Raw genomic sequence first — 26,366 nt, 5'->3', positions numbered from 1 at the left:
ATTATCACTGAACTGAAAAGCTGGGGGGTGCGCATAGGCATGTAGCAACATAGTCTGGAAATGCCCCGGAATTGATGAAGAGGTGTGATTGTGAGCAAAATGCTACAAAATCTTTCCTAAAAGCAGATGTGCAGTGGATAGAGTACTGTGCTTACAGGACAATGACCTAATCTCTTGAAGACGTAGTTTTCTCATCTGTTAAATGAAATAATAGCATGTCCCTTTCTAGGTTGTGAGGATCAAATGAGATAACTTATGTGAAGCACTTTCTAGATTTAAAAACTATATAAATGCCAGCTATCAGAGCCCAGGGACCCAGTAGTGGAAGGTAGGTGGTTTTGGTGTGGGAAAGGAAGAAATAAGCATTTATGTAGCAGCTACTGAGTGCCGAGCACTATGCTAAACAACAACCCAGAAAGGTAGATACTATTATTTTATGCATTTTAAAGTTAAAGAAACGGAGGCCATCAGAGGTTAAGTGACTTGTCTGGAATTATCTAGCTGGTGTTTGAGGCTGGAATTGAGTTCAGGTCTTCCTGACTCTAGGCCCAGTGCTCTGTGAACTATGGTGCCCTCAGCTGCTCTTGGAGCAGGGAGTCCAGAGGCCGTTCAGGAAGATGACTGGACTGGGAAGCCAGAGAAGGACAGTAGAGAGAGGGAGAGGAGGCCAAGAGGAAAGGAGAAAAGATGGAAGGAAAGCAGGGCTGGTATGTTGGCACTGTGCTTACTTCTGTGTGATAGGCCACTATGAATTAAAATCCTAACCAGCTCCACTTAAAGCTCAACAGATTGGGAAGGAGGGGGGTCAGCATAAGGACACGAGGGGCCAGGAGGGGAGTGTGGAAGACAGACTGTTCCCTTCATCATTTTGCTTTCATTGCAGTTGTGCTACCGCCTATGTTCTATTGGCTGAGGAGGAGGCAACGACAATCGTAGATGCTGAGAAGTTATTTAAACAGGCCCTCAAAGCTGGGGAGACAATTTACAGGAAGTCCCAGCAGCACCAGCACCAGAGTCCTCAGCATGAAGCCCAGCTTAGTAAGCACATCTAAACTGAGTTGAGCATATCTTTCCAAATACTCTTTTTTTTTTTTAAAGGTAAATGCTTATAGGTTAGCTCATTTTCATAGGAAGTGACTAATAATCTACTTAATGTAATCCAGGTTATTCATAAACTTAAAAAAAAAGAGAAAATGTGTTGAATAAAAAAAACAACAGTTTTGCTGCAATTATGTGGAAAAGATACAATGCCAAAAGATACAGTTCCAATTTCCAAGAGAAATTGGGAGAATCATTAGAGAAACTCACTTTGGAGTAGTTTGTTGTTATTAAAAGGAAGGTGCTGTATCAGTATTTTAGAGTTTTTCTTGTTGATGATGAGATGTTGCATTGTCCTCTGGCATCCCCCAAAACAAATGCTGTCCTACCTCTGTATGTATGCATTTAGGACCAGGGGACTGCAATGAGATATGGATGAATTAATTTTATTAAATTCTTAGCACAATACTCACCCTCATACCTTGTACTGATTGTTTCTGAAGTCCTCCATGAAGTGCTTGAGGTGGGCCTTTGTGAACTACAAAACTGAGACAACTCTTTTTTTCCACAGGGAGACACTTTTACCAAAGATATTAGGAGCAATAACACTGCTGCTGCCTTTTCTTTGTGGCCAAAGAGCTTCAGTTTCATGATTTTGGCAGTTAGTGGACAATAAATTGAAATGTTTATATATTGCATTATCTGCTAGCAGTTAAGTTCTAAATCTTTTTGTTTGTGGAAATTCAGGTTTGGATAATGTCCCCTTTCTAGGCTAAATATTGATGTATACAGTATGTTTCATTAATGCATGTTGTTATAACACACAACTGTGGGAATTTATAATTTTGCAGGATGGAACTAATGATATTGCATCTGTTAAAAAGTATCATGTTATTTATTCCTGTAAAATCTCAAATATGAGTATGAGATAGTTACAGAAACATTTTTAAAATGGTTTCTAGGAGTAGTTTGAGATTTTTAGTCATTGGCAGCTTTTTTTTTTTTAAGTTTAATTGTCCATGGAAATTTTATTTTGGAATCTCTTAGCTAGCCAGTCAAAACAACAGTGAAGATTATAATAATATTGTTAAGTAGAAATATAAAATAATGAGTTAATGTTGCTTCTCTCAATTAATATATGCTTTTTTTCTGAGTCTTAAACATGAACTTATGACATGCATATGTACTATAGACTTTGTATTATAGTATTGTTGAGCCAATTACTGGTAGAGACAAATTATATACTTATTTCAGTTATGTCTTCAGTGTAAGTAAATAAATGTAATGGATAATGTAAATAAAATTTCAGATTACGGTGTTAGCCAATGGTTGTATCATTCTTTTCTTTTTCATTTAGGAAGAGACACCAATGTATTAGTTTATATTAAACGAAGACTAGCCATGTGTGCAAGAAAATTAGGAAGAATAAGAGAAGCAGTAAAGATAATGAGAGATGTGAGTAATTTTGATGATCATATTGATATTTGTCTTTTACTAATTAGAAGTGTTTTTAACATTGTAAATTTTAGTTAAACCACTGTTTTTAATCAACTTAATAACAAAATGTATATTGAATATACCTTCATTTAGCATATTGTGGGGTATCTTTTCTTCAACAAATTCAATTTTAATAAACATGTTAAGTGTATCCTAGTTCTAGGCACTAGAGACAAGTAAAAATGAAATTCTCTTTGTCTTCAAGAGGCTTACATTCAGCCAGGGAGAAACAATGTGTTGTTATTTTGATAAGTTTTGGAAGAATTTCTGTTTTGATAAATGCTGATTTGTTGAACCATCATTCCATATTTTAACCATTTTTTTTTAATATGCAGCTAATGAGAGAGTTTCCTCCTCTTAGTATGTTGAACATACATGAAAATCTCCTAGAATCCCTTCTAGAATTACAGGCTTATGCAGATGTTCAGGCAGTTCTAGCAAAATATGATGGTAAGTGGTATTTAACTATCTAACACTTTTACCTAGCAATTAATTAATTAAATTACCTAGCAATTTTTTCTCATTTCTCTCATAGTTTATCCATCAGACTGTTCAGTATCAATATGCATGTAACACTGGAGTCAAGAGAGATTCTTACCCTTCTGTTTCTTTCTTCTAATGTAGTTCATTAATGGTAGCATAAGTGCAGACTGGCATGGGTCACTAGAAAGTGTCTTCTTATGGGGGACTTTGATGAATCAGAAATCTGAGAGGGGTGCTTTTTATACCCTAGTCTTGCTATTACAAAATAGTCACACCAGTTCACTTCACAGAGGAGTTGGAGGGATTATTACAGAGAGATAATCTGCAACTGTTCTTCCCTCCTGGGGATATGAATCCCCTACCACAAGGTGAAAGTAGCCTGAAGTCACCATGGTGTCCCTGGGATAAGCATATCAGAGCATCCTATCACTTAACCACACCTGTCCTGTTATGGATTCTTCACCATTCACTTAGAAATATTTCTGACCTTCTCCTTTTTGCCTATTGACTTGGAAAGTTTGAATATGTTCTTTTTGGAGAGAGAAGTTTATTTCTTTTAAACATCTGGAACACTTATGAAGTGCTTCAGAATGATGCACGCTCATGGAGAAATTTGTGAGAAATCCTTTCCATATGTTCTTTACCAGATGCTTGGCCTGCTTGGGGTGCATATACTAGACAAGCTTGGAGACTGGATTTAAGAAATCAAAGTGGGCTGATGCTAGAGAAAGCCCAGGACTTGAGATTTAACTAGTTTTAAAATTTTTGAGATTTGCTCCTGTGTTCTGAATTCTTTATTTAGCATTCTAATACTGTTGTGCTATAGACTTTCACTGTTGTAGTCAGAAAAAATAGGAAATCCACTGCTTTAGTATTGCATTTATTAGTTTCATTCAAGATCAATAAAGAGAAAATCTTGATTCCTCTAGTTCTGGGCTGGAACTTTGACTTGTTGAAAGTCAACTTTGACATAAAAGAGAAAGAGTTATGGAATTAACCTAAGTTCATTTGTTAATAGTCATAGTTTTGAAATGATATTTGTTAAGAAATTTAAACTTGATTTCACTGATTTTGGCTCTTTTTATTATAGATATTAGTCTTCCAAAGTCAGCAGCAATTTGTTACACAGCAGCACTGTTGAAGACTAGGACTGTGTCAGATAGGTAAGTAGTTGTAGAATTTAGAACATCTGGAAAGGATACTAACTGTGGACCTGAATATAAAATCATTAATTTTCTTTCTTTACTGGTTTTGAATAATGTTGCTTTTAAAGTTGTTTTTCTGTTAATCATTTCTAAAGCAGTGGAACTCTTTGGCCAAGTCTATGAGAATTGATAATGTTCTTCTTTAATTACTTGTCGTTTTATATATTGGAATGAAATGTCACATGCAATTTCCCTGGATTTATGTGTAATTATGGGTAATTTTGAATTCTATTAATTGTTGGTTATTCTGAATATGTTGACTTGTTGAATGAAGGGAGGCTTTTTCTTTTGCCTATGTTTCTCTGAAGTGAAAATTTGATAAAAGTCTCCTTTTGTGTAGTAGGACTAGGGATGTTCCTCTGTAGTTTTTCCAATTTTATTATCCTTTCCAGAAGACATAACTTAGTTTCTAAGTGCTTCTGCATCAACCATATTTCATATATGTTTGAAGATTTCTGTTCCCTCTGCTTTCTGGTTGTATATGTTAAAACAGGCAACTTTATTTTCAGAATTAGAAATCAATTGCCTTTTTTTTTTTAAACCACCAGAAACTTCTCAATTTTGAGATATTGAATTATGGTCTTAACTCATAATTCTTCTTTAATAGTTTTTTTTTCAATTTGAAGTGTTTCTCCCCTCTTAGGTTCTCTCCAGAAACAGCCTCTAGAAGAGGGCTGAGCACTGCAGAAATTAATGCCGTGGAAGCAATTCATAGAGCGGTGGAATTTAACCCTCATGTTCCAAAAGTAAGTGTATTGTTTTTCTTTTAATACTTCAGCTGCTTTTTTTTTAAATGACAATATCAGCCTTACCTAAGGTTATAAAGTCATTGGATCAAAAGCTATATCTTCTGACTTTAGATCAATAATCTTAACTATTCTAGCTTGCTTTTCCTCATTTGACTGAAGGGACTATATAAAAACATTTATAAAAACCAAGAGGAACAATCATTTTAGAGCTGGTGGTTGTTGGCAGAATAGTCTGAAGTCTATTTCTTCAGTTAGTGTTGCTTTCACTATAGCTTTAGGGGAAAAATAGACAAATGGCATGGTTTTAATGGAGGGTCATTCATATTTTGAATCATTAAATCAAATTTCCTGTGTTTTACTGTAAGAAGGTTTTCTAGACAAATGCCTGAATTTTGGACCTGAGCTGGACAAAGACTGGAGACAAATAGATTAAAATAATCAATGATAGGAAACAGATGTGGAAGTTCCCAGAAGAACTGCTGAGTTGATGTTTGTGCAGTCTCTGATGAAATTGTGTACCAGTTTCATTTTTCTTTATTGTATACCCTATCGTCATGGTTTGTTGAATAATAGTTATGTATTTTCCCCCAACACTGAATGTTAGTTGTTTTTTTGTTAAGAGATATTAAAAATACTTTAAATTTTTTAAAAATTATATATTCTGTATATTATATTGAGAAGTTTTGGTTACTGTTGACTATCATACAAGATAAGATTATGTAACTTAGAAATTATAAATACTAAAGGGATTAATTTTCAAGAAATAATTTCCAAAGTAGAATCTGCAGATATGAGGCCTTTTCTGAGAGCTCATTGGTGCTTTTGCTCCTAGCCAGATGGGCAAAACCCACAACATGGGATACTAATAGTGCATGTGACTTAGAGGTCAGCAGAGCTGGGCTTAAATTCTGGTTCTGAGATGAATTGTGTGCCTTTGCACAAACAGTTAACCTCTGAGCTTCAGTTCCCTTATCTATAAGATGGAGTTATAAAGAAAATATTTTATAAACCTTAAAGTGCTATGTACAAATGCAATGTTATTAATAAATGGTAAGCTTGTATGAAGAAGAAATAGCAGTACTAGCCAGTATTGCCTAATTGCAAATCTTAGAATTAAGTACTTACTTTACATTTTTGTACCTTGGCTGACTTATCCCTTTATTAAATAAAACTAATAATCTTAAATTTTAAAATAAAAAATAATGCCTTTTATTATTGCTAATCTGGATTGATAAAACTCACCCATTTTATGTGGGAAGATAAGTAGAATAGTTATTGAAAAAAATACTCTAATTAGGTAACACCTACTAGACTGTTCAGAGCATCTCTTTAATACCACTTTATTTGAACAAAAATATAAATTATCATTCTGTAGTTTATAAGATTAAATTACTAGACATTTTTGTAAGTTCCAGTTTGAATTTGCACTAGAAAAATTATGCTTCATTAGTCAGGGTTTTTTTTCTGTAAAGATATTTTATTTTTCCAATTACATGTAATGATAGTTTTCCACAAAAGTTTTCTGATCCAAATTGTCTCCCTGCCCTCCTTCCCTCCCCCTTCCTGAAGATGATAAGCAGTTTGACCTGGGTTATACATATATTATTATGCAAACATATTTTCATATTGTTCATTTTTTGCAAGGGAATAATTATATAAAACAAAAACCCTAGTAAACTAGAGTGAAAAATTGTATGCTTTGATCTGCATTCAAACTCCAACAGTTCTTTCTTTGGAGGTGAAGAGCATTCTTTGTCATAAGTCTAAAGAGATATTTTCCTTTAGATTTTCAACGATAGGCTCCATTTTAATTTATTTTACTTAAAATTAATTTTTATTAGTAATTTATTAAAAACAAACAGCCTGTATTTTTTAGTCAGTCCAGCAAATGTCATGATAGGAAGATGGGACTTTGTTGAATAATAAATGAGGTGATGACCCAACTTTTATTATCATACTCAAATTGTGCTGCAAAATGACATTATTTTAAAAGGGTAGAATCCTTAAACTGAACTCTATCAAACAGAACAATCATTAAGGTACTTCTGAGAAACTCTGAGTCCCAACAATCTGGACAGTGTCCCACTTAAATAACATTAACGTTATATGAACTGACATAGCTCTGGAATTTGCGGCTGTCTGTTTTTGCTACAGTCATACATTGATGAAGTATGTTCAGGCTTCTCTCTCTTTTTTTTTTTCCCCTGTCATGGTCTATATTCCTAACTCTCAGCTGGGGCCAAGCAAACATAAAGGGCTTTGGGGGGGGTTTCCTTCTCAAACCTCTATTGAGGATCATGATAACTTCTTTAACCTAATGAACAATGACATTTTCAACATTTAAAAAAATCCTTTCATTTCTTCTTACAAATTTCTTATGCAAATTTGGCATAAATTATCATATGAAAAAAACCAGTAAAATGACAAAGGATAAAGTTGATTTAGCAGAGAATGTTTGTTGGCAACTTTCCATATAGTTCCAACAGAAATGACTGTGGGTCTAGAGCTGTGCAATTTGTTAAAGCTGGAAACTATTAGAAGTGCAATGGAGAAAGATCACATAAATCTTTCCAGGCTATGCATTTACTTTTAGGTATTTCATTAATATTGATTGCTTGTACAGACCTTTGATTCTTCTGAGTAAATTTCAGTACCCAACAGTTATGATAACCCTGTGCTCTTGGTTTGGCATTTGTATGTTCTGTTTATACCAGCCAGGATCTTCGTTTTTTTATTTGGTTATGCAACTTTCATATGTTGTATCATTATAGCTGCTATATATTTTATGTCCAGGCAAATTGAGGGCACCTTTTACACTTTGGTTCTCGAGAAGTCCTAACTCATTCCCCTGCTTTCAGACCTGCTTTAGGCGATTCTTTACAAACGAATGTCTATCTGATTCTGAAATATCTTTAGAGAAAGTTTCATAGCATAACTTATGACCTTATTAATTTGTTTCATATTCCTTGTCACATAGCTATAAGTTTCTTCTTTCCAAGTTTTGAATACAAGATATCTTTAATACCATTAGTGTTTTTAGATGTCTTTTGTGCATGGATATGATTAGAAAGGAATTATCCTCGGTGTTATAAGACCTCCAATGGGCTTCTTTCTAAAGTACCTTGTTATCTCCCTAGGCCTCAATTTGCTCATTTATAAAAAAGTAAGGATTAGACTAGATGCAAAGTCTGAACTTGGTTTTTAAAAATATTTTGCTAACTGTATTTCATTATAATTATTTTCCTTTGTAATCCTAGGTACTCTATGCATTTAAAATTTATTTTATATTATTTTTAAAAAACTTTTACCTTCTGTCTTAGGGTTAGTACTATACATTGGTTCTAAGGCAGGAGAATAAGGGCTAGGCAATGAGGATAAATGACTTGCCCAGGGTCACACAGTTAGGCTGTGTCTAAGGCCACAGTTAAACCCAGGGCCTCCCATCTTGAGGCCTGGCTTTTGATTCACTGAGCCACCCAGCTCCTCCCTATTTTATGCATTTTTGAAAACATTCTTCTGAGAAGTGGTCTATAGTCTTCATCAGACTGTGAAAGGTGTTCATGACCAAACAAAAAAAGGTTAAGAAGCTCTGGACTAAATGGTTTCCAGGGTCCCTTTCCACTTTTCCATAAAATCTGGCTCTTGTTTGGGAAGAGAAAGACCCTCTGGTTAAAATTATAGTATTTCATTGAAAGATTTCATCTTTCTATGTTCCTAGGATTGATTGTCTCTGAAGATCAATGCCTCTTCACTGGCAAGCTCATTTTGTTATTACCTCTTTTCTCTTTCTTGTCTGGAGAGTCCTAGTTCCCTATAAGTGCCATTTTTGTGCTTTTAGCCAAGAATATATGAGATTTATCCTCTGTTGAGACCAATGGGAATCTAAGGTGAAGAGCCCAAGACAAGGGAATTAGCTGTTTTTAAATCCTGTCTAACACCCAGAGGAAAGCTTATTTGCATCATGCAGAATTTAAGTGATCAATACTTGACAAGCTTTTAATGTTTATTATGTGACAGCCAGGCAAAGTGCTAAACACCAGAGATATAAAGCAAAAGCAGAAGACTGCCCCATCCTCTATATTTGAATGTGGAAAACAACATGTACATAAATTGGTATATAAAAGTTATATACTGTAGTAAAAAGCATTCAAAAGAGAGTGCATGTTTTGAGTATGTGTTCAGGAGTACATTTTTCTGTTAACTTATTATTTTTTTTAGAATTTCTTGTTTAATAATAAAGCTGCTTTAGTCTGATGTTGGCAAAAATGCTGACTTTGGGGCATTTATAGTTGCAAGGGATTAAAAAAAGGTAAATATGTAGAATATAAAGTCTGTTCTGGTTAGTCTGAAGCACTTTGAAACCTTCAGGACATTGTATATACCTATGACTGAAGAATATTCTTTTCGCAAAGAGAGCACTCTCAAGGTACTGCTTCAGTAGGCCAGAGGCCCCGTCCTGCTGTGGCCCACGGCCAGAGTTGCTGTGAGGGATAAAGTGATATCAGGAGAAGAACAGAAAGGAGTGACAAGAGAAGTGAGGTGGCTAGAGATGCTGACCCACCTGGAATGCCAGTAGGACCTGCTTCTACCCCCTTGAGTATCACTTGTTATCCAAACAGGGAAGGCAGTTAAAATGTCAGGTACACACACTGAGTGGATAGTGTCTCTTTTTGTCATTCCTTCAGCATTGGATCATATCTCTTTTGTGTCTTGAGGCTGTCGAGGGTATGTATAGCAGCTGCCCCCTATACAGAGCCACGTGGCTCTCTGCATTCAGCTCGCCTGTCCAGTCTCATAGAATGTGCACCAAGAATGATAATTGCAGAGAGAAATTGGCATTTGTGTGCATGACTGATCAAGAGCAAAGCAACTTAATTTCAGCTGCTCTCAGACAGATCTGCCTTTACAAGGAAGAAGATTATAGAGTATTACCAGTACTTCAGGTCAGAATTGTATTGCATTTGGCCAGAGACCATTGTAAGACTTAGAGAACTGGGGTTAGATAGAAGGTGATCTTTAAAATAAATTATAGAGATCAAAGCATAACAAACTTTGAGCTAGTTTGAGTGTAACAATAGGTATAATTTAAGAGCTTTTATTATAAAGGTAATCACCAGACCACTATATCACCATGTTATTTTAACCCTAATGTCCAAAGTAGCTATTGCTCTAATTTTCAGTTTGACTGGTGCAACTAGATCCCAATGGTTATTTACTCTTTGACAGAAATATATGTAACTTAGCTTTTCAGGTATTGTCTAAAGTAGCCAGGAGTTACTGTTGCTCCTAGACACTTCTAGTATGCACGAAATAAATTCCAAGTTAATAATGAAGGACCTCTTAGCTCAGATCTACAAATAATGTAGGTTAGGTAACCTTAGTGGGATTTACTTGGAACATTGCAGCAGTTTTGATTTGGGAACAGATTACTATGACACACTCTCCAATTTTCAAGAATCTTGATTGGCCTGTAATTTTAAAATATCTTATTTTGTTTAGTTTAGCTATTCATTTTGTTACCTTATTTAAAGATATTCTTACTTTAGCCTTTTCTGGATGGTAAGTAATCCCAGTTTAATATAAAACAAAAACAATGGCTATTTTGATTTGGGCTTATTTCCTAGTTTTTGTTAATTGAACTTTTAAAAAACCCTTTTCATACATATTAAAATAAATTGAATAAAAATGTAAAGCATGCAATCATAGATTAAGAATTGGAAGGTATTAGAAGCATACTCTAATTCCTTAATTTTATAGCTGAGGAAATAAAGACCTAAGGAACTTAGGTGACTTGCTAAAGGTCACATGAATTAGTGGTAGAGTCAGGATTCGAATCCAGGTCCTCTTACTTTAAATTCATCATTCTTTCTACTATACATAACGAAGGAGTGGCTTTTATTTTGCAAACATAATTGGTAGGACTTGCTAGACCATATGTCTTTCTTGCATGTAGTTTAGGGATCTTGGATTTCATTAGCATGGATATTTGGCAATAATATCACAATGTCTCTCTGCTTTAGTGGCTGGTCCTCTTGAGTTTCTGTAGCAGAAAAGTTCATCACCAGGTTACCAAACTCCAAATGATACACCTCTGCATAGAATTAGGTTAGTCCTCCAACAACAGAAACATAATCCATCACCAGGCCTATACTTGAAGCCTTTCTAGCTTGGTCGGACTTGCCAGTGCTTATGTTTTACAGGGGTAACCTTCAGTAACCCAGGGTCACTGCTATGTCATGACGAGGCATTAGAAAAATACTTTATTACAGAATATTGTAAAGTCTTTAGCTATGTATGTTAGACAGTCATCCAATAATTAGAGTAGTTCTGGAACAGGATACAAAAAATACAGTCACTTTACTCAAGGAAATCTGTGATTTCAAATCTTAGCTTATCACAATAGTTTCCTACAGTTGTTCACCTGATTTATCTTTCCCCATCATTTCTATGTTGTTCTCATGCCAGATTTGTCATCCTAAAACATAAATCTTTCTTCTATTTGGAAATCTTCAGTGGTTCTCCATTTCTTCTAGAATGAAATACAAAATCTTTAGCCTGACACTTTTCCCTGATTGATTTCCTCCTGTTCAATCTCTTAAAGAACTCTCTGCTCTGGTCATAATGGTTTCGTAGCCATTTCTGAACAAGACAATGCTATCTCCTGTCTCCGTGCAGTTGTGTAGGTTGTCTCCCATGTCTAGAATTCACTCCCTTCCCTTCTTAGAATCCTTAGTTTCTTTCAAAGCTCCTCCATAATTATTGTTACCTACCTCTTCAAATTATATTTTATTATTATTTTGAATGATTTGTGTACATTTTATATGCCCTCGGTAACACATAGTCTTTTTGAAGACTGGACCAGTTTTCATTTTGGGGTTTATATCCCCAGGGCCTTGCATAGTGTTCTGCACATAATAGGTGCTTAATAAATGTTTGTTAGGTTGATTTGATGAAACACACAAGTCAAAGTTGGGTAGGAGATGGAATGAAATGACTTACTCTCTTTTATTTCAGACATTTTTCATTAAGTGAAGAATTTTTCTTCAAATTTTAGGTCAACTTTTCTTTAAGACCCAGAATAATATGAATTGTTGATATGGGATAATTGTGTGGAATATTTTAACTTGAGTCATTAGATGAAATTTAATAATATGAAAATATGTTATTGCAAGGAAATAACATGGATTTATTTTCCCATAAATATGTCATATGCTTGCATATGTGTGAATAGACATACATATGAAAGGGTGTAGATAGAAAGATCCAAATTCAAGTCCTATACTTACTTGAACACCAATTAGCCACATAATGCTCTAAACCTGTAAGTTGGAGAAAAGCTGCAAGAGGGAATTCCATCCTGCAGTTCTAGACAAAAATTTTTAAATTCACATATGTTTGAGCACCTTTATCACTTGAAATATTAAATAGCAAATTATTGAGCTGAGAAAATATTGTGAATCTTCAAATGATTTGCTTTTTCAAGATAAGAATTATTCTAATACCTCGGTTCAAGTTGAGTGCTCAGCAATATTTTCTGTAACTATGTACAACATTTGGAACTCAAAAATTTTAGTTAATATTAAACTAGAATCTTTACAAGTGTAAATTTAAAATGATTGCAGTATTTTTATAGTCTCATATGAACTGCTATTTTTAAAACTAAGATGAGCTTTAATGGAAAATTCCCATGTGTTATGTAGTTCTCCAAATTAAGAAATTAAGACGTTCTAATTTTTAGGTAGAGACGTTCTTGTGATTGCAGCTTTTTTTTTTGTTTTGTTTTGTTTCCTATTGAAGCACTTAGTGCACTTGTGGCATATTCAGCACAGAGAGCATAAGGAGTCATGTCAGAGGTCAGATATTTGAGCCAGTTTTCCCACAGCCGCCTGGTGTGAGTGATCTTTTACTATGTTTAAAAAAAATGGAAGAGGATTAAAGGGGATTAGAAAGAATATTACCCTCCCAAGTATAGGCCCAAGGCACTAAGGGAGAGAACCCAGCCAGGCAGCAAATGGGCTTTGCTTGACCAGGGCACAACCTCTGCTGCATTCCTTTAAGAAACTGAATGGGAAATGTTAAGTCCCCAAACTGGATTAGTAAATAATCTCATAGTTTGTGACATCTGCTGAAATAAATTGATGAGCAGGCTGCATTCTTACACTTTGGGGAGAGTCAGAGACATCAAGAGGAAAAATGATTAAAGGTAGGGATTAAGCTTATTCATTATCTAAGAGGGGTATTTCATAAACAAACTGGAAAAATTCATTTTATATGTATTTAGATGATTGCAGTGAGCTGTGCATTTAGGTGCATGTTTTGGAAGCCCTTTAGAATACAAGGCTCTTTTTAAGTTTTTTGAAACTGTTGCAACTAAGATGCATTATAAGACTATAGAATCTCAATTTTACAGATTTCTCTCTTGGATTTCTATTCTTTTTACTTTGTCCTGTATGAAAACCATGTGAACTCCAATGTTGATTCAAAGTAAAAGAATATGTTCCTTATGTAACACATCTGCAAGTAGGAACTTTTCCCCTTGCATTTTATAAGAGAAGTTAGTGTGGTTTGGCTATCATGACTCATATTTTGGTATCAGATTACTTATAACCAATGAGAGTATTCTGAATCCATTTCAGTGAGAGAAGAGCATGTTCTGAGCATTGAGTGGAGAAAAGCCAGATTGACCAGCTAAATAGTATTGAATAGTTTTTCTTAACTCATTATTATGGATAATAAAGATAGCTTATGTTCAAATGGACATTTCAGTTTCCATCTTCATTTCAGTATGATTAATGAATGCATTGGCCATTATTACTCTGTTGTTGATAATCATTTTAATGTTAAAACAGGATTTTTATGTTAGCGAAAGAGATGGATTTCAAAGTGATGCCTGGCAACTCTTATTAATCCTGAAAAGGCAGGAATAATAGGAAAAAAGAAGTTCTTTTTGTGTAGTACTCCCCAATATGGTATTTTGTAAATTTTTGACATCATATATATAACTTTGCTGTGTGGGTAAGTCCTTCATTTTTGTGTTTCTCGGGAGTTTTCATGGGGAAATTATTTGTCTGCTGACTTTCTCAACTTGTTTCCATTTTAATCTTGGGGAAACTTTATTCCTTTTGTCATTACTGTGGCCAATGAGGACATTATAAACTTTGAGAATCTTGTATGTGTGTGTTTTTTAATCACATCCCCCAGCTAGATCTTCAGCCTCCCATGAGTCTATCACTCCAAATACCCTGAGGTTTTGTAATAGCAGACAAGCTTCCTAATTTTTGAGTCTATGTTTTTGTGAAGTTTGGGTTTAATCCAGATAACTTTATTCTCTTTTCTTCTCTTATGTGTCTTTGTGGTTGTTATTCTTCCAGTACTTACTTGAAATGAAAAGTTTAATATTACCCCCAGAACATATTCTGAAACGGGGGGACAGTGAGGCAGTTGCCTATGCTTTCTTTCATCTTCAGCACTGGAAACGGATAGAAGGTGCCCTTAATCTGTTGCAGTGTACGTGGGAAGGCAGTAAGTATTCTTTTCCAATCTTACTAGCTAATCTCTCTGACTTTATTCACAGCATTCACAAGCAGTTGGCTTTAATGAGATTGTGTTAGCCTCCTTAAGGCTTTGTTGTTCAGATTAGTTTCAAAGTGAACTCAATACTATTATGTTTGGTTTATTGCTGGAAATACTTAATTCACTTATCTTGATGCCACATTTGGGGTGGGACAGAAGCAACAGTCTTAAGGTATCCAATAAAGTGAATGTAGCTAGCTGTAGTGATGTAATATGCAAATATGTTATCAGAAGTATAAAGTTATAAGGAACTCTACTGAAGATCTCCATGCCAAGTCCTGGTCCAACATAGTACTGTGGTATGGAGGTGACTGGACTCTCAAAGGCAATGCCCACAGAACTCAAGCTTTGGCAGGGCCCACTGAGCTAGAAAGATTTCAAGTACTGGATCATTGACAGTCATTAGTTATATCTGTCATCTGAGGACCAGTCTGGTTCAGTTTGCTGGGGCTTTTCCCTAGAGGATTAAACACAAGATGATTTTATTTTTGTTTCTTTGCCATAGCAGTTCATGGCATTATCTGCTAAGGTATGGCAGGGTAGCAATCTACATTGGTGAAAAAAGCATGCACATTGATAAATTATGAGTTTTTGAAATATTAATGTAAATTAACGAGAGACAAGCATAGGAGACTTTAGACTAGCAAACTCTTTGAGGTTTGTTTAATTTTTTTAAGGTTTTCTTTGCATAAAGTTATATAATTGGGCTTTTTTTCTTTTTTACTTTTTTGGCATTAGACAAGAAAGTAGAGATAAATAATTAGATACCTATTTTTTAACAGTAGGATTCTGGGGGCAGCTGGGTAGCTCAGTGGATTGAGAGCCAGGTCTAGAGACTGGAGGTCCTAGGTTCAAATCTGGCCTCAGACACTTCCCAGCCATGTGACCCTGGGCAAGTCACTTGACCCCCATTGCCTACCCTTCTGCCTTTTAAACCCACTCTTCTGCCTTGGAGTCAATACACACTATTGACTCCAAGACAGAAGGTAAGGGTTTAAAAAAAAACAAAAACAAAAAACAGTAAGATTCTTATAGTCACTCTCATGCTACAAAATGAATTCAAATGGTCCCTTCCAGAAACTGTGCCTCTATTTTAAAACAAATATTCCTTCAGAAAATTAAACCAGGATAAATAATAAAATGCAACTTTCTTCTCATTTTTTTCTTTTATACCTTCACTATAACACAGTATTCTTTTTTTCCCTTCCACAAATAACCATCTTGTAGGACTCCTTAGCTTTGTCACTTAATTTATAACGTTGGATATATCATTTACTCTCTTGTGATTGGTTACACACAAAATGATGTATGTGAGTGATATTAAAAGCATTATCAGCATCAAATTAAATCATTATCAAAAAGATATGAAAAGGGGCAGCTGGGTAGCTCAGTGGATTGGGAGTCAGGCCTAGAGATGGGAGGTCCTAGGTTCAAATTTGACTTCAGATACTTCCCAGCTGTATGACCCTGGGCAAGTCACTTGACCCTCATTGCCCACCCTTACCACTCTTCCACCTAGAAGCCAATACACAGAAGTTAAGGGTTTAAAAAAAAAAGATATGAAAGCATTATCAATGGCCAGCACCCTATAAGAGAAGAAGCTGATACTTCCTCAGTAAAGATTGGGTTAGTGATCCTTTGATTAAGGACTTAGCTGAAGTGATTCCTTTGTAACAAGCCCATAACAGTTTTTCACAGTTTCCATTTTATGCCCAGCTCCTTAGGGAGCTATTAGAGGCTGCTCCAAGGCGAATCCAAGACCATTAGAAACTCCCTTGAGGTGCTCCCTCAGCAATAATCTTGGAAATGTAGGAATCCTTTTGGAATAAAGTCAGTTGCCTACAAAGTGAGGAAAATATTTCCAATCTGCTTTATAGAGCAGTCATGTAGAAAGTAATAAATAAATGATAGAGTTGATCTCTTCAAAGGCTAGAGGGATTGTTGTAACCTTCATGATTGTTTTATAAAACATATCTGCTTAGTGTAACCTGGACTGCAGTAAGAGGACTATGAAGTTGTTGAAGTTTGTCTTATCTTTTTCTTTCTATGCCCTTCTCTGTGACTTCTTAGCTCCCATTTCTCCAGTGTCTTCATGGTCCCCAATCTCTTCATAAATAAATAACTGCCCCAATGAAAGGAACTGTAATATTCATTCACTTTTATAATTTTCCCAAAGGAGCTGCTCCAAATCTTTCCCATTCTCCTCCAGCTCCTAACCTTAGCCATATTGCTCTCAACAGAAAACTCTAGCTCTTACTTTCTTAAGGAACCAACCCTGAGGGATGTAAGGTAGCTTATATCAGGAAAACCTAACCAAACTAAACCACTATTTTTACCTTGACCACCATCTCTCCATAGACCTCAGTAGAGACAATCCAAGACCCTGAATCCAACAACCGTGGGAAAAGCAATACTTCTAGCCTAGTGCCCTTATTCAGTCTTGGAAAGAAACCCTTGGGCAGATGAAGCCTGGAAGGCCTGCTCCTACAGATGCTATATGTAGCCAGAGTTACTAAAGACCTAGAAAATACATTTCTTGCACCAAAGTCCTTGGCACTGACAAATGATTTAACATAAGAAACTTAAATGATTTTATCAGTGGAAATAGCACTTTAAAAAAAGGCCTTAACATCTGCTTTGCTACTATACCCTGAGGACCCTGGGACCTTTCTATTTGACTTGTAGCTGAAATCTTCTAAATGTGTTGCTTCCCCTATTAGACTGGTAGCTCCTTGAAAGCAGGGACCATTTGATGTTTCTGTTTGTATCCTCAACACAGTAAAATGCTTTGCATATAGTAGGCATTTAATAACTTCTTTATTCATTCATTTATTTTTATTTTTATTAAGAATGTCTTGTGGATTTTCACTAAAGTATAGAATAAGTTATACAATATTGAATGCAACCATTTTGCTTTTGTTTCCCTTAGCCTTTAGAATGATTCCATACCCATTAGAGAAAGGACATCTATTTTACCCTTATCCCAGCTGCACAGAGACAGCCGACAGAGAACTATTACCCAGTAAGTGAATTTTTCTTATTTTTCTAAACTCAAGCAATTACATTACCCTTCCCATAATCTTGGCCTTTCATTTTTAAAGCATCTTCATTTGAATTCTAGAGCACAGTATAAGCCTACATTGCTATCTTTTATTAATCCTCAATGTGCTTTAAAAAATATATTATTATAGGTATGTTTTTTTTTATCATCTATATTTCCCACTGTATCCATCCCATTCCCCATGCTCCTCATAACAAAGAAGAAAAGAAAAAAGTTAGCAACACTAACCAGCAATGGTTGTTTCACTGAATAACATGTAAAAGAATATCATTATTATCACATCTTTGAACGACAGGATTGTATGCATCCTAGGCAATAGTATACCTACTCTAGTATAGGTAAACTTTAATTTACCTTCTTTGGGAGAAAATGTTTTGTAAAGTTCAGCAATAGACTGATTATTTTTCATCTAAAGCAGCATGGTTTCAATTATTGTAACTTTCATCATTTGTTGAGTAAGTCAGGGGGAAAAAAATCTCACAGAAACTTAACAGTCTGAAAAAATCAGTATCCTGTCATTAATCCCATCCACAGCTATCTTTCCTAATTGATCTTTTATGATTTATGAAATGGTTGAAGTTTTGTCTTCTGTATCCTTTATCCTTCCTTTTTATGCTCCATCTCCCAGTTTCCTCATGGTTCTCAGTCACCCCACAAATCACCCTTACCTGCTTAAGGATAGAAACTACAAAACTCATTCATATTGATGATTCTTCCATAGGAGTTACTCAGATCTTGTCTGCCCTCCTCAGGCTCTTCACTCTACCTTTATCATTCTCAGAAGAAAACTTCAACTTACTTTCCTAAAAAAAAAAAAAAAAAATCGAGGGTAGGGTGTCCAGTATAAGCTCCTTAGATTTTCTTTCTTTTCATCTCAAAATTGTATTTGTTAGCCAGTCTCTTTGTTCCTCTTCCATAAAGGCCCAGTCCTACCTCTTCTCTTCATTGTTTCCATTCCTTCTTCCTTTGGAACTTTATTCCATCAGTTATCCTTCTTCTCTCTTGAATCTTTAGTATTTCCCTTCCTTTTGGCTTCTTTTCTGAGCCTCTATCCTTAAAAACAAACAAAACAAAACAAAAAAATCCTCAAAGCTCTGTGAGTAAACTACTGTCACGTCCCCTTTGAATTTCTCAAAGAGTAGTTGACATTTTCTGTCTCTACTGTCTCATTAGTCCCTCACTATTTAACTTCTAGCAACTAGGCTCACACCAGATATACTAGTGCTCCCTTCCAGGGTTGCTCATCCACCTTCCATGTCCACCTCTGTCCAGCTCTGTCACCTGTAGCTCCAAGAAGCTGTAGCATATGCAGTGTCACACACTGATAAATCTGTTTCAGCAGACAGGCTAAACCAGCCCTCAGATCTGTTGGTGAGTTAAGGGCTTGTCTCTCCTGAGCATGTGAAGACTTCCTCCAGCATAATGGGTGGATGAGAACAATTCATTTCAGTAGCTGTGAAGGCAGCTGAAGCAGGTGCTGTGGAGTGCTTAGAGCTAGCTAAGTTAGACATCAAAGAAGCTAAGGTCATCCAGTGTCCTGGGCCATCACCAGTCATCTTGACTTTTATCTTGCCATTGGACTTTAATGACTTTGGAAGGAGTGAGATGATGGCTTTGGGTAACTGCCTCACTCAAATTCAAGTGCAAGTCAAGACAAAGACATAACCCCATGATATCATTGGTCTTTTTTTTTTTTTTTAACACTTACCTTCTGCCTTAGAATTGACACTAAGTATCAGTTCCAAGTCAGAAGAGCAGTAAGGGGTAGACAGTTGGAGTTAAGTGACTTGTTTGGGTATATATAGCTTGGACATATCTGAGGCCAGATTTGAATCTAGAATCTCTTATCTCCAGGTGTGCTAGGTAGCCCCCATTGGCCCTCTTCAGAAATGAAAGATGAACAAGAATAATCAGGCTTTCACCACTAACTTTGTACTAAAAACAGTCTTTTCTTTCTTTCTTTTTTTTAAACCCTTACCTTCTGTCTTAGAATCAGTACAGTGTATTGGTTGTAAGGCAGAAGAGCAGTAAAGACTAGGCAATGGGAGTTAAGTGACTTGCCCAGGGTCATACACCTAGGAATTGTCTAAGTCCAGATTTGAACCTAGGACTTTCTGTCTCTAGACTTGGCTCTCAACCCACTGAGCCACCTAGCTGCTCCCTAAAACCAGTCTTTTCAAGATCATCTCATGAGAGATGTTGAGCTGGAAGGGAGCTCAGAGAGTGTTGAATCCAGTTCCTTAAGTTTAAAGATGAGAAAATTTAGGCCTAGAAAGATTAAGTAATGTATCCAAGATAAGCAGCTAGCAAGTGTTCAGGGCAAGAGTCCAATCCAGGCCTTACCAATTCTAGACCAGCACTCTGTTCACTAGACCATACTAATTATCTCTCACCAATGACCCTAAATTGCCAAATCCAGTGTCCATTTTTTAGGTTTCCTCCTTTTCCCTGATCTCATTTTAATTCTGTTGTGTATTTCTACCTTCCTCAGACTTTTTTCCTTTCCTCAAAAGGCAGAACTTTTAATAATGGATAAAAATTGCATAGAGGCAGAATTCAAGGAAAGGTTCTTAATAATTAGAGATCTTCAAAAGTGGAATGGGCTACTTTAGGAGGCAAAGAGTTGTTCTTTCTCACTAGAGGTTTTCATGCTTGTGGCTGGATAACCATTTTTTGGTGTTCTAAAAGATATTATTAGTCACATAAATACTAAACTAGATAGCTTGTGAGGTCCCTTCTGATCCTTTGGTTCTTTTTTCTGGCTTATTTGTTATTGAATTCACCTATGTTTCCTCTTTTTCTGACCTTTCCACTGTTTCTTTTACTATTCACCCTGTTCTTCCTGCCTGCTTAGTATAGATGTTGCCAGAGAGTTTATCCTTAGCCATCCTTATCTGGACATTTTCTCCATAGTAAGGTTTACTTTATCTACACATCCAGCTTTAGCTATCACCAGTAAGCAGTTGACTATTATGCAGCTAATTCCCAAATTTCTGTTACCAGCCTATCCCCTTAATTCTGTTCTAGCAACTTCATATGTCTTGTGGTCATTCCTACTTAGTTATCCCATTGGAAGCTCAAACTGAACATAATTACCTCCATCTTCTCATCTTATCCCTCCCCAAACCAGCTTTTTCTAACTTTTGTTTTCCAGACTCAAAACCTCTGAGACATTTTTGACTTTTTTCTCCCATCAGATACCATCAATTGTTAAGTCCTATTGATTATTCTTTTGTAATGTTGTTTAAAACAGTTCTCAAAAGAATTGCAAGGATTCACAACTACATGAAAGAATACTCTTAAGTCACTAATAAGAAAATTGCAATTTAAAAAATCCTGAAGTTTCATCTCATATTCTGCAAAATGGCAAAAATGACAAAAAGTGGCAATAGGAAGGATTATGGAAAGATAGGCACACCAATGCATTGTTGGCAGAGCTGTGAAATGATACAATCATTTTGGAAAGCAATTTGGAATTATGCAAATAAAGTGACAGAAATATCTATACCCTTTCAAACAGAGACTCCATTACTGGACTTATACCCCAAGAAAGCCACTGATGAAAAAATATATACTCTAAAACAGTTATAAAAATACTTTCTGTAATAACTGAGTTGGAAACAAAAGTAGAGGCCCATCAACTGAAAAATGGTTAAACAAAAGTGTGGTGCAGAAATGTAATGGAGTATTACTGTGCTGTAAGAAACGATGTATGATGAAATCAGAAAAGCATGGACAGATCTACATGAACTGATGCAGAGTGAAGTCAAGAAAAGAGCAATATAAATGGAAAGAACAGCTCCACACCAAATAATCAAAAGTAAATGTAAGCCAATTACAAAGACCAAACAGGACTCGAATAAAGAGATCTGAGAAGACACCCCCAACTACCCCTTGGTGATGTGGGAAGTGCACAGATGTTACATAATGCACATATTTTTAGACTTTTTGAATGTGTACATCAGTTGTGCTGACATTTTCTTTCCTTTCCAAAAAAATACTGTCACATGGAATGGCTCTTTGGTACAGGAAAGAAGAAGAATACTCAATGATGCAAGAAACAGAAATGTTAATAAAAATTTATTTTAAAAAAGTAATTTTGTTTAACTACATTCCATCCTTTATGACCTACCTTTTTTATGCCCTCTTTTCCTTTCACCTGCACTCTTAAAATAGTTTCCTACCACATAGCTGATAGCAGAGTAGATAGAGTGCTGAATTGGAATAATGAAGACGCGAGTTCATATCTGTCCTTAGACACTTAACAAATGTGTAACCCTGGCCAAACCACTTAACCTCTGAGTGTCTCAGTTTCCTCAGTTGTAGAAAGGGGATAATAAGAGTACCCATCTTGCAGAGTTGTTGTGGGATTCAAATGAGATACTTCTAAAGTGCTAAGCACATTGCCTAGCACATAGTAGTTGCTATATAGATCCTTATTCCCTTCCTTTTTCCCTTCCCTCTCTGCCGCAAGTATCTTCTTCAGTCTATCCTGCATGTAATTGCCAGATGAAGCTTCCTAAAGCTCACTAATGATTACATGATTTCCCAACTTTACATCTTTCAGTGGCTTCACATTATAAAGTCTTAATTCCCTAACCTAGCATTCCAGGCCTTCCATGATCTCTCCCTGACTTACCCTTCCCATCTTAACTCCCACCATTCTACTACTGACACCCTATGTCAGTCTAGACCAGTGATGATGAACCTTTTAGAAACCAAGTGCCAGACAGGGGAGGGAGGAAATGCTCCCATTGGACTACTAGGCAGAGGGGCTGATGATGAGAGAAATATCCTTTGGAGCAAGTGGAGACGGGGAGGGGAGCAGCTTGGACTGAGGCCCTCTGGCTTCCTAGTAATGAACTCTAGATTCAAATTCTATTTGTTTTTTTTTAAATCATTGTTTATTTAATTAATTTAGAATATTTTCCCATGATTATGAGATTCATGTTCTTTCCCTCCCCTCCCCCTCCTACCCCCATAGCTGACACACAATTCCACTGGGTTTTACATGTGTTATTGATCAAGACCTATTTCCATATTATTGTTATTTGCACTAGAGTGATCATTTAGAGTCTATGTCCCCAATCATATCTCCATCAATGTGGTCAAGCAATTGTTTTTCTTTTGTGTTAAGTCCAAATTGTCCTGGATAGTAACGAACTCTAGAGAGTGATGGCGAGTTGTGCCCTCTCTGGCATGTGTGCCATAGTTTCATCACCACAGGTCTAAACTATTCTTCTACCTTTGCCTTTTGACTTAAACTTGGACATCTTCCTTTACTTCTGTCTATTTAAGAAAGAACTACCTTAAATGCCAGTTTCTCTAGGGGTCTTCCCTCAGCACCTTAACCACTTGCAATCCCTGATTCCTCTGAACCTTTATATCACTTTGTACCTCTTCCATAAGATTTACTGGGTGCTGCTATTTGTCATAGTTATCTGTGTACATATCTTATCTTCCCTACTAGAAAAGACTTATCTTTTATTCACCCATAGTGCTCAATAAGTTTTTTGTTGAACATGTGAGTGAAATGATTGAGATTTAACTTGCTATCATTCCCACAGGAATTTGTACTTTAACGATGTTCCTAGCCAAGAGAATGAATTTTTACTTGTAGAATTTCAGTGAGAGACATAGACACTATTGGAGGAAGGAGTGGAGCAATTTGTTTCCTTGCCTCTGAAATTTCACTACATACATAAATGACTGTTTTCTCTTCCTAAACATAAGGCCAGGCCTGTATAATAATATAACTAAAACCAGAATTCTCTGCTCAATGAGGCCACAATTTTGGCAGCATGCCTGTTGGCAAGGCTGAGTTAATGCTAACTCCACAGATATGGATGCTGCCTGCTGATTTACAAATTGGGGGTGGGGTTGCATGCTCTGATTTTTTTTTAAGGTCTATATTGTGTCTCAGTATTGTGTCAGATGACTTGTAGAACAGACAGGGCTTTTTTTTTTTTTTTAATAACACGAAGTCCTAATTCCTACAAGTGTTTAATACTTTTTGTTTTTAATCCTTCTTCACCCTTGATTTGACTTATTGCATACTGGGATTTACTTGTGAGCTTCAGAATGAAGGTCAGACTGGAACCATTTCCTTTGTTCACTCACATATTTAGTAGAGTCTTCTATAATGCCCCCTGATAAATTTTTCCATGCAAACTAGTGATGAAATCTGAAATTTGGCTCCAAGGGAGTACTTCTCCCGTAGTCATCTATTATTTTGAGGTATTAACTGAACATTGACTGACAAGTGATTCTCTTTAGAAAGTCATCCAAAAAGAAATAATTAGGACCTTCACACAGCATGAACATTTCACATTTTAGAAAATCATGTAGACAGAGCTATGCAATAGCTATGACAAGTTTTGGCATCTGTCCCCCTGCTACTAACTTTGTATAGGAGACCTCATAGGGCTGGAGTGAGAACCTTCAAACTGTCTTTCCCTACATGAATTGGACTAGGAAAGTATTGTGATCAGAAGTATTCTTTAGGAAGCTTTGACTGATACATGCAGGATAGATTTGAGGGGAGAAGATACTCGATGTAGAGTTAGGGAAGCTATTTGGGGGGTTCAGGTGAAAAGTAAAGAAGGACTGAATGAGGCTGGTGGTGTTGGAAATAGAAAATAAAAGGTGGCTGTACATGGTTGGAAGAACAAGGGTGAAACCAGATACTCCATCTGCTTAGTGGAGGCAGGTCACAGATGGGTTGCTATGCTGGAGGCATGGATGCTATAATCCGGCTTGTATAAAATGATTCTTACTTCTAATGTATTGCTCGAGTTTTCTTGATATGAACATAACCTAGATCCCTGTGGATTTGTTCTGTCTATAATAGAATTCTAGCTTTTGTAAGGCACATGTGGAATTTAGCAAAGGAGACACCAAAATACAGTAAGTTAGAGTACTAGATCCTACAAATGTGTTTAAAGAGATTAAAATTTATCACGGACCTTAAGACTGCATTGAACTAGACATCTTACACATAACGCAAGGGATTGTTTCAGAAATCTCTGGGTAGATGGCCAATTCTTGGCCTTCAGCTTCATAACCCATGAAATCCTAGCACGGGCACTTGCTTCAATACTGGCACTCACACATTCTTGCATCATTTTTAAATAAGCATCCATCAGGATATGCATCTTGTGTGGCCTGGGATTTACTGATTCTTTTTTTGCTTCCTCTTAATTTTTCTACTTTTAAAAATAAAATTTACTTGAAATTACTATTGTCTTAGATGAGGTTAGACTGTCTTTGGGAAAATGTGTAATTTTTCTGACTTTTTCTTTCTTGCAGCATTTCATCATGTTTCTGTTTACCCAAAGAAGGAGCTTCCTTTTTTCATTCACTTTACAGCAGGCCTGTGTTCCTCTACAGCAATGCTTGCCCTTCTCACCCATCAGTTTCCTGAAATCATGGGTATTTTTGCTAAAGCTGTAAGTATGGTCTCAAGGACTTGCTTAGAATATTTGTGAGACACACAGGAAACTGTTTCTGATTTGTCTATGTAAACCAGTTATGATGTGGAGAATGTGCATTTAGAGTAAATTATGAGTTATGTCTTGTACAGTTGTTGCCATGGAGCCATCAAATTTGGGTCTTGGGTTTCTTGACCTATGATTCTGTAACTAACAAAAAACTTGAAGGAGTGCAGTGCTGAACATTATAAAGTTGGTCTCTGTAGATCACTCTTCATAGTAATACAGCACTCATTACTAACTTAAGAACAATCCAGCTTTTCTTGGCCTGCTTACCATTATTGTATGTTTTGTTTGGCATTTTTAAAAAATTCCATATTTTATGAACAAGGCTTCTGGTTTTCCATTTAATCTAAATCATTAGCCCTAAGATCCACTGAATTTAGGTTAAATTTAGTAGTACAACCAAGGGGATGCAAGCAAGACGATTAGATCAATTGCCCTGGATATAGAATGGGATTTGACCTGAGAGTTACCCCTGGCCACCGCATCTGATTTGCTGTCCTGACTCGAGGGACTCAAATACACATTAACCCTTGGTTCTGGACCAGGCTTGTGAGCTGAAGTTCAAGGAACTCATAGCTCAGGGTCAGGAGCACCAAGGTTAGAGATGTACAGTTCTTAGAATTTGCCAAGTATAAAAATAATATATTACATCTTTGAATTGCCTTATTATACATTAGCATGTGTTGGTACAAAGATCTCCAAGTCTTCCAATGCTGTTTTCTTATGCATCTTTCCATCTTCACAGTGGAGATACAAAAAGATGATAAGAATTGGAACACACCAAGAAAAAGGTGATCTTTCACTCTCCAGTAAAGACATTACCTTCTAATGTTTAGGTTCTAGTTAAGTTATTGAGCTTTAGTTTAGTAATTCTATCAGCAGTGATACTAGAAGCTAGAAGGTTTAGGGCATAGAGGAGCAGATCAAGAAACTCTCATTCTGCATGAAATTTCTATCTCTTTTTCCTCCAGCTTTTTTTTCTCCTATTTTCCTCTTATGCTTTAAAACCTCCTTAAGTGACATTCTGTCACTTCTGTGCCTTAAAAGTTCAGCTGGCTTTCCTCTAGCATTGGTGGTAAGATGCTGGTCTCCCTTTTTTTCCCTGAAGGTCAGTTTCACAGTGTATTAAGTTGCCACTGGTGGCTGGCCTAGGAATCTGCACTTGATCCTTGGTCAAGTCTCAAGAAGAATGACTCTCTCCACTGTTGTTGAGGGAGAACAGGTATTTGGGTTGGAAACAATTTATTCTGTTTCTTTTTAGTGT

General features: G+C 36.2%; 1 protein-coding gene across 3 annotated transcripts in view; it reads left to right on the top strand.

Moving 5' to 3' along the window:
- Positions 1-25,420, top strand: part of ST7L (suppression of tumorigenicity 7 like) — a 60,844-nt gene extending 35,424 nt beyond the window's left edge. For 2 of the 3 annotated variants that reach the window (XM_044672333.1, XM_044672331.1), the window contains exons 7-14: positions 884-1,038; positions 2,396-2,493; positions 2,871-2,985; positions 4,109-4,181; positions 4,867-4,969; positions 14,344-14,494; positions 17,475-17,567; positions 24,915-25,420. In XM_044672333.1, the coding sequence (XP_044528268.1) occupies positions 884-1,038; positions 2,396-2,493; positions 2,871-2,985; positions 4,109-4,181; positions 4,867-4,969; positions 14,344-14,494; positions 17,475-17,567; positions 24,915-25,093 (967 nt within the window). In that variant the 3' untranslated portion in view covers positions 25,094-25,420. The remainder of the gene's footprint in view (positions 1-883; positions 1,039-2,395; positions 2,494-2,870; positions 2,986-4,108; positions 4,182-4,866; positions 4,970-14,343; positions 14,495-17,474; positions 17,568-24,914) is intronic. The other variant, XM_044672334.1, reaches the window with a different exon arrangement.
- The last annotated feature ends 946 nt before the right edge of the window (positions 25,421-26,366 follow it).

Source organism: Gracilinanus agilis, chromosome 4 (assembly GCF_016433145.1).
Source record: "Gracilinanus agilis isolate LMUSP501 chromosome 4, AgileGrace, whole genome shotgun sequence".
Classification (NCBI taxonomy): Eukaryota; Metazoa; Chordata; class Mammalia; order Didelphimorphia; family Didelphidae; genus Gracilinanus; species Gracilinanus agilis.
Note: the sequence above shows the minus strand (reverse complement) of the source record. Positions and strands in the feature narration are given on the sequence as shown.